The 9,312-nt window shown below is 36.1% G+C and overlaps 1 protein-coding gene across 1 annotated transcript in view; it reads right to left on the bottom strand.

Annotated features, from left to right (window-relative positions):
- Positions 1-2,106: 2,106 nt before the first annotated feature.
- The window catches only part of CFHR5 (complement factor H related 5), a 31,581-nt gene continuing 24,375 nt past the window's right edge, over positions 2,107-9,312 (bottom strand). The window contains exons 8-10 of the mRNA XM_029935398.1: positions 6,626-6,808; positions 3,728-3,910; positions 2,107-2,395 (exon numbers count right to left, since the gene is read on the bottom strand). Of these exons, the coding sequence (XP_029791258.1) occupies positions 2,199-2,395; positions 3,728-3,910; positions 6,626-6,808 (563 nt within the window). The 3' untranslated portion in view covers positions 2,107-2,198. The remainder of the gene's footprint in view (positions 2,396-3,727; positions 3,911-6,625; positions 6,809-9,312) is intronic.

Here is a 9,312-nt window from a genome sequence, read left to right as displayed (position 1 = left end):
GTTATCTATCAGCCCCTGCCTCCCTACTCCGGCCCTAAGCAGCCATGGATCTATTTTCTGCCCTCCTTACTAGTCTATTCTGGACATGTCCTATAATTGAAATTACACAATATGTTGTCTTTGTGATTGGCTTTTCTCACTTAACATAAAGATTCTGAGGTTCATCCATGCTGTGGCATGTAATAGCATTTTATTTCTTTGTTATAACCAAACAATATTATATAAGATATATGTTTTATGTACATTGATAAGCATCCGGGTTGTTTCTACTTTGGGGCTACTATAAATAATTCTGCTATGAACATTCATGTACAGTGCTTGTGTGAACATGTTTTTCTTTTCATTTATATCTAGGAGTAGACTACTGAGTCTATGATAACTCTATGTTTAACCTTTCAAAGAACTTCCAAATTGTTTTTTTTTTTTTAATTGGGCATACCACTTTACATTCCCATCAGCAGTGTATGTGGGTTCTAATTTGTCCATATTCTTAACCATACTTGTTACTATCTCACTGATTATAGCCATCCTAGTGGGTAGGAAGTAGTAGCTCATGGAGATTTGATTTGGCTGCTTAATGATTGATGATGTTAAGTGCTAAGTGTTAAGTTTCATGTCCTTTTTGGCCATTCATACATCTTTTTTGGAGAAATGTCTATGTAGGTATTTTGCTCATTTTAAAATTGGGTTGTCTATTTTGAATTGTAAGAGTTCTTTAACTCTAAATACAAGTCCCTTATCTGATATATAATTTGCAATTATTTTCTCCCATTATATCTGCATGTTTTCATTTTCTTATTAGCCTTGTTTAAAGTGTAAGAGTTTTTAATCTTGATAAAGTCCAATTTCTCTTTTTTTCTTGCTTGCTTATGTTTTGATGTCTTTGTTAAGAATCTATTGCTATATCCATAGTCATGAAGATTTTAAGCCTTTGTTGTCACCATTTTCATAGATACTTAAAAAATTTGCCCAAAAAATGTTTTAACTGTGATATGATACCTAAAATACAGGAACATACAAAGGACATTTCTAAAAGTTCCTGTTCGGTATTTCCCCAAACTACAGTACACCAAAAAATAATTGAGCTTTGGTATGAAATCAGCCCCCCAGCCCACAGAGTCATTACATTTGCATCTTCCACTTTCTTGGTCTCTAATAATGACAGTTCTCGATGACTCTCATCTAAGTGTAAAAGTAATATAATTAAAAATGAAAAATTATAAAACAAGGAATATAAAAATTTGCAAGTATTTAATTTCTTAAACCACAGACCACATAGAATTATTACAGCCAAACTTTATATTTCCTCTCAATCTCTTTAAGTATGTAGGCATATCTAGATAATCCTATAGATGCAGTACTGTAACCTAATAATTCTTACTTATAATTATAGTTACCTTTTTGTATGTGTATATCACCTACTGACTATACTAAAAGTTCTGCACTAGGATTAGTAAAAATTTTAGTCTTTCACACATTTGTATAAGATGATAATTTGTACCCTTAAGGGTTATTTAGTATTTGATGAATAATCAGGCTCACATTTGAGGACTTATTAATATTTACTAATGCTTGCTATAAGCATAAGAGGTGACAGTTTTTATATTTAAAAAATTTTAATGTGTATTTATTTTTTACAGAGAGGGAGACAGAGTGAGTGGGGGAGGGGCAGAGAGAGAGGGAGACACAGAATCCAAAGCAGGCTCCAGGCTCTGAGCCATCAGCACAGAGCCCAATGCAGGGCTCAAACTTATGAAGCATGAGATCGTGACCTGAGCCAAAGTTGGTTGCTTAACTGACTGAGCGATGCAGGCACCCCACAGTTTTTATGTTGTATGATGTGATAGAAAGATGAAAAGCCTTGAAGTTATCTTATAAATTTTAGAAAATTAGAAGAGGTTCAATGGGATAAAGTACTTAATTGAGGCACATGCTCACTTTCTGTGGGTATTATATGAACGGGAGACCCAGTTCTGTGATTTAACCCAGGTAGAGTATGGTCCATTGAATAAGTGAAGCATTGCTCTCAGTTTATAAATTTGTGTATCTCTGAAAATTCAGAGTTCAAAATAAAACTGAGATAAGCAACACTTCAAAGAATATAAATACATTAATTCTAGAATTGCCTTTATAATGCATACTTCCAACATACATATAGGATTCCTTTAAAATTTATATTCAGAGAAACTATGCTTGTTTCATTCACATCTGGGATATTCAACTTCCCCTTCCTGACAGATTGCCCGAAATGATTGTACTGATGTCTTTGCTTTATGTGGCTGTTTACATTCAAATTCAACAAAATCCCCTGTTTTTACATAAAGTTTGTTGGTGTACTTCCCTCTTAACCGTACATTATATTTGTTCATGTTATCTTCAGATATTACACATGCATCTGAAAGAAGAATTAAAAAATACATCATTAATAATATACCTTTTCCATTCCAAGAATAATGACATTTCTTTTAATAATATTTTGGAATTAAATAAAATTATGAAAAATATAAAAGCTAACATTTATTGAGTTTTGCCCAGTACTGTCCTTAGTATTTTGCATGCATTGTCTCTAAACACTATGCAGCATTTCCCTGAGCTACGTAAGAGGGCAGGGGGACTCAGAGAGAATGAATAATTTTTCCAAAGTCACATAACTTAGTATTTGGAGCCAGAATATTGGCCCTGGCAGTTTGACTTCAGAGCCTGTGCTCTCAATTACTATGCTTTACATGCCTAAAAACCACATACGAAATAGGATTAAATTAAAATGTTCTATTAGGGTCAGTGTTATTCACCCTCCTTTCCCAACGCAGGATTCTCTTTTACGTTGTTCACAAAATGTACGTAGTGTGAGCACATGGATGTATTAACATCTTGCTAAATATTATAATAGTAAAAATAAGTTTATTTCTGTGTAATAAACTTCAGTGGATTGAAGAAGGCACGCTATATATAAAAACCAACCATCTCTTCAAATGTTCACTTAGCATATTCTTGAAGGTAACTATTTATCAATGAGACCAAAAAGTCTACTAGCTGTCATATTAGCTATTATATTTCTTGTTTGCAGCTCCTTTTCCACAATGTAATTAGCAGTGAGTTGTCACTTTTAGGCAGCCTTGATTTCTGTAGGAAAGCTGTATTACCCTCCCCCATGATCAGAGTCCCTTCATTCATTTTTAAAGTCAGCATTTTGAGAGGTTACATACCCCTGAGTGAGCAGCGCTCCCCAGCACTACGAAGCAGCATGTTCTCTATAGCCCATCATCTCTGATATAGAAATTGTTCAGAGTTTTTAAAATAAGCCTGTGGTTAAATCTGAGGAGCCATCCTAGGCAGTGGTGACCCTTAGGACCTTATTTTAGTACCTAGATTTGTCCAGGCCCAGGATGCTAAGATACATTATAAAGTATTTTCCTGATGACATATAATAGATGAGTCCTTTTACTTGTTAGAGTGAGGTTGACCTTTTATCTACCTGACTTTTCTGTAGACATGAGAGGCCACCATAGCCTCAGGTCTAAATACATGAAATTGGAACATGAAATTTGGAACCAGATTGCAGTGTCTGATTCCTAGCTCCACCAAATACTCGCCAAGTGGGTTGAATCAAAGTCAGATAGGTTTTCAGCTGAACTGAATTTAAGTAAACATCATCTATGAAATTAGTCCATGAAAATTTTACTATGAATATCAAATCTTAGACTCTAAGAGAATATGACAAACTCACCTATGCATTTTGGTGGTTCCGACCACTGTCCATTTCTGCATGTGATATATATGGAGCCCCGAAGTTCATACAAAGACTGGCAATGGTACTGGACTTTTGATCCTGGTGGATATACTGTTAATGGGAATGAGGTGATATCTCCATTGCTAATAGGTGGAGGGGAACCACAATATTGCGTAGACTCTGGAAAATAACATTTTTGTGTGGAGAGAAAACCGATATGTAGTTTAAGTGAATTAGTATAAATAAATTTCCTTCTATTATATGTTCAATGTTTAATGTGATGTCTGCGAGCTCAAAGAACTCATTGTATAATTTCTACACTATAACCTGATAACCAAAAATTACAGTGCTTCCTTTCACCCATAAGTAATATACACTTAAGTATTGAGTGCATATGTATTATAAAGGCATATCTTATAAGAGCACCCATAAGTAAAAACATGTATGTATTGATTTCTAAGGGCATGCAACTAGGAATAGTTTTTTATTTAAAGCATGATGAATGGATAAGTAAATCTTATCTGGTCTACTGCCAACTTCCTTTATCAAATTTTTTATTTAAAGAGGAAAGGTAAAAATAACTCCCCATTTCTATTCTCTGTGACAACTGTAATTTTATGCAAGTAGCATGTACCTATGAAATGAATTATTGACATAGTGCTTTCCATTTATTTTTCTGATTCCAAATAATAGCATAGGCATCTTTCTCTGTCAATAAATGTTTCAACTTCATGTTAAGAATGGCTGGGATACATTCCATTGTACTGATTTATCTTCCTGTAGATCACCAAGGATATAGACATGAAATGGCCAAGTAAATAATCTCATCCTGAATATCTTCTACTTCTCGTTTCATTGAGTTGCAGTTCCTGTATTTTTCTTAGACTAACTCTTTCATGTGGGCACTAGGTTCCCCATTAAACTCAGCAAAGACCATGAATTATCCCCTTTTGTCTGTATTAACAATTTGTCCTTCTCTATGAAATAATTCATCAACACACAAACATGCTGAAAATGTCACAATTGAGTAAGGTAGAATTTCCCTTTATCCACACGCCATACCCAGCTACTGCCTCATTTCTGTCTTCCCTTTAGAGCAAACCTACTTGTTTCCTATCATCCCTGATCTTACTTCATCAGCCCACACTCTCTCTTGAACACACTGCAGTTAGGTATTCCCCAGGGCTGAAATACCTCTAAGAAAAGCTACCAATAACTTTAGGTACTTAAATCATTGTTCAATTATTGGTCATCTTGTCCAGTTCTAAGTAGTCTTTGACATGCTTGCCCACCTTTTGGATGACTTTTTGCAATGTCCTTCTAAAACATGTCCTTGATATTGCTTCTCGGACACAAGTTCTAATAATGTGATTTATGATAAATATTTGGTATCCTTCCCCCTTCCTGGCACAAAGATCCTAAAATGCTCGGAATTTCACAAATGATGAGAGCAGTAAATGTGCCTTTTGTATATCAGTAAGATCACTTTTGGAAGACCCCTGGGTAACCAGAGGATAGGCTGGTTGCCAGGAGGGCAAACCATGTGATTAGGGGTTTGGAACTCTTAGTCCCAACCTGACCCTTGAGGAAAGGGATAAGGGCAGGAGGTTGAATCAATCACCAATGGGTAATGGCTTAATCAATCATGCCTGTGTAATGAAGCCTCCATAAAATCCCAAACGGACAAGGTTTGGAGAGTTTCTGGGCTGGTAAATACATGGAGATGTGGGGAAAGCGGTGGCTGGAAGGGTCGTGGAAGTTCTGTACCCTTTCCTCATGCGGTGTCCTATACATATCTTCCATCTGGCTGGCCCTGAGTTATATCCCTTTATTTAAAAAACCCATAATCTAGTAAGTAAAATGTTTCTCTGAGTCTGTGACCTGGTCTCTACCAAATTAATCAAACACAAGGAGGGCAGTTGTGGGAACGTCCAAACTATAGTCAGTCAGTCAAAACCACACAGATGGATGGGGCATTCGGTTAAGTATCTGACTTCGGCTCAGGCCATGATCTCACAGTCCATGGGTTCGAGTCCCATATCAGGCCTTGTGCTGAAAGCTCAGAGCCTGAAGCCTACTTCAGATTCTGTCTCCCTTGCTCTCTGCCTGTCCCCCACTCACTCTCTGTCTTGTTTTCTCAAAATAAGGCAATTTAAAAAAAAAGAAGAAGAAACACACAGATGGCAACCTAGATGTGTGACTAGCATCTGAAGTGGATACAAGAAGCAGTCTGCTAAGACTGAGTCCTTGACCTGTGAAATCTGATGCTATCTCTGCAAAGGTAGTGTCAGAATTGAGCCCAACTGTAGGACACCTAGCAGGTGTCCAAGAGTTACTTGTTGGATGTGGTGGAACCTCGCATCTCCCAACACACACAATGTGATTGTGTCCTCGAATCATTTTATCAGCCTTCCCTAGTTTTTCTTGCACAACCTATCTAGCTGCTCCTCATTTCCCAGATATCTAATAATGGCAAGTCTCCAAGACTGTCCCTTCAACCTCCTCTCTTTTCTTAGCCACTTGAACTCTCTATGTGACCGCATCCAGTCCTGTGGCTTTAGAAGTCATCTATATTCTAGTAGTTACCAAATCTACATCCCAGCGCTGACCACTCCCAAATGCCCATTCTACATCTTAAGCCACATATCAAGTAAACATACTTAATAAAAGTGGACATCCAGTCAAGGTCTCAAGCTTATTTCTTGTATGGTCATTGTCAGAAATACCTCATACACAGTTTTTAAAAGTGACAGAATTGAGTAACTAGATGACATTAATGCTTCAAAATACAGCACAATGGATAAATCATAAGTTCTTTTTCCTATTCTTTAGATAAAGCAAAGATTAGTAAATGCTTTTTAAATACCATTATTTAGAAATAAACTATTTACTGACCAATACACTGTGGTAATGACTGCCATTGTCCATTTTTACACATGATTTCTTTCCCTCCATGAAGTAGATACTTTTCTTTGCAGAGAACAGCTACTTTCTCTCCATCCTGATAATTCACTGTGGTTAGCATACTCTGAGCATTAGGTATCTGAGGTGGAGGTGGGCAGAGTGGTCTCTCTTTGCCTAAAAAATATTGGAATTAAGTTCTTTGATTAATAAAATCTAAAGAAAACAGCTCAACAAGATAATATTTCAGTATTTTTCAGTATAATTTCAGTATAACAACTCTGTGTGTGTATGTATATGTGCATGTATATATGATGCTTTAGTAACCAACGTACTTTATGTTAACATAGCTTAAGGTTTACCAAGCACTTTTGTGTTACAACCATCAGATTAACATTTCTCTGGTGTTCCCTTCTATTTCCTATTCATTATTCTGTCGGTACTCTTGTACAAATTAACACTTTTAATATTTTCTACCTAATTTATAGGATTCAAATAAGTTGTTTACATGTTATTCAAACAAGTTAAAACAAAAAAAATTAAATTGGTAATTGTAATGAGAGAACCAATTAAGACTTCTCTTAATAACCTAAACCCTGATCTCAATGAAAGATTTTCATGATTTGCCTTTTGTTTTAAACATGACAATGATTGGTGATCGATGTAATTAGAATGCTTCTGTTTGTGTAGAAATTAACTTATTTTTAGTTGCTTACTAATTTCTCCTAAGGGATAAATTTTAAATTACCAATTTGGATGCCAAAACATCATTAACTGAGCCACAGTCTCACCTCCTGACCTGGGACCAGACAATGCTCTCCTTCAGCTCATTTTCTTTTTTTTTTTTATTCAGGATAGAAGCTGCTATCAAGCGGCACTTCCCTTCAAAATTATTACAAAGAAATTAATGGTATTTTTATCTGCTACTACGCTACTTTCTTTTAAACCCAATATAGAAGCGCGAGCCAAACCCTCTTGCTTTAACTGCATTTAGAAATATTAATAATTTATAGTAAATTTTTCCAAAATTATGTGAATAAACCTAAGATCAGTACCATTTCAGCAAATACACACACTACCTGAAACTTGAGTTTTATACTGGGTTTATTATTTTCAAGGAAAGGAAGACACTAGAATTCTATACTTCAAATCCTGTAAACAAAAGCTATTTCTGTGAAAAACCCACATGGCTCTCTGAGAGTGGGACCACTTATACATCTTTCTGTGTTCTGTATGACTTGCCCTTTTTATTTATTGGTTTAAGAAATATATGACATAAAAAAAATTTAATTCCAGAATCCTCATTATTCTAGTCAACCTTTAACAGGGCCAGTCTTTTATGATCTGCTTGGCTCAATAACTAATTCTGCAAAAGAAGACAAAGATTAGCCTGATATTACTGTTACTGTACATTTTCAGTTGGTGGAGTCTGGCTCGTCAGCTAGAGAACAAGCTATGGAAAGTACATGAAAAGAAGATAAGACACATTCAATAGGCAGATGGAGCAGTTCACTCTGTTATGTGGACGTTTTCCTACTTTGGCGACTCATTTCCTCTTTGTTGAGGAATTTTATAGTGTCATTTATTCATTTCTGTTTAGATGCGCAAATATTTTATATAAGTACAAAGTCACAAGGATGAATACTTGTTTAATTTCATCAAGACTCTTGAATCAGCATCAGGGTATGTGATGCCAATTTTGGTGTATTATCTAATACACCTGTTGTTTATCTCCTAGAAGTCCTGATAAAGGGAAATGGGGAGGTTGACATTGTCTGAAATCTCAAACATATCCATAATAAAAAAATGTGAATAGAGTCCCAACTAACCAAGTTAAATGTTCAAATATCATATAAATATGATTGCTATTATATTTTAGGTAAAAAATTACACATGATTATATAGCTGTCCCACTTACTTTCCTTGCAGAAGTATGGACATTGTCTTCAGAAACTTCAACCTAGTGTAGACATAGCATAGCACTAATATAAGAACCGAGAAACAAGTTCCAGTCATGATTTTAACCAAGGGACTTCTTGGGGTCTTGTAATTCTGAATTTTAAGATGAAGGACTTTCTTGTCTTTCTTAAAAATAAGTCTGGCAGGTGCCTGGCCAGCTCAGTCAGTTGAGCTCAGTCAGTTGAACTGATTTCAGTTCAGCTCATGACTGCAGGGTTGTGGGTTTGAGTCCCACATTGGACTCTGCACTGAATGTGGAACCTCCTTAAAATTCTCTTTCTCTTTCTCTCTCTCTCTCCCCTTCTGTCCCTCTTCCCCACTCATGCTAACTTTCATTCTCTCTCTCTCTAAAATTAAAAAAAAAAAAAAAAAGAAAGTGGGTGGCTCAGTCAGTTAACCATCTGACTTCCACTCAGGTCATGATCTCATGGTTCATGAGTTCGAGCCCCATGTCGGGCTCTGTGCTGACAGCTCAGAACCCGGAGCCTGCTTCCGATTCTGTGCCTCCCTCTCTCCGCCCCTCCCCGACTTGCGATCTGTCCCTCTCTCTCTATCTCTCAAAAGAAAAGAATAGATCTGGCAATTTTTGTGACAAATATCTGCCACTTGATAATATTCTCACCTAATCTCTATCTGCCATCAACTACCATTTCTCAAAATTGTTATTAAACTCTTCATTCAACTTTCAGTAAAGCCTCCTCCTCATTTTTCTACCTCACTCT

The sequence above is a fragment of the Suricata suricatta genome, chromosome 3 (assembly GCF_006229205.1).
Source record: "Suricata suricatta isolate VVHF042 chromosome 3, meerkat_22Aug2017_6uvM2_HiC, whole genome shotgun sequence".
Taxonomy (NCBI): Eukaryota; Metazoa; Chordata; class Mammalia; order Carnivora; family Herpestidae; genus Suricata; species Suricata suricatta.
Note: the sequence above shows the minus strand (reverse complement) of the source record. Positions and strands in the feature narration are given on the sequence as shown.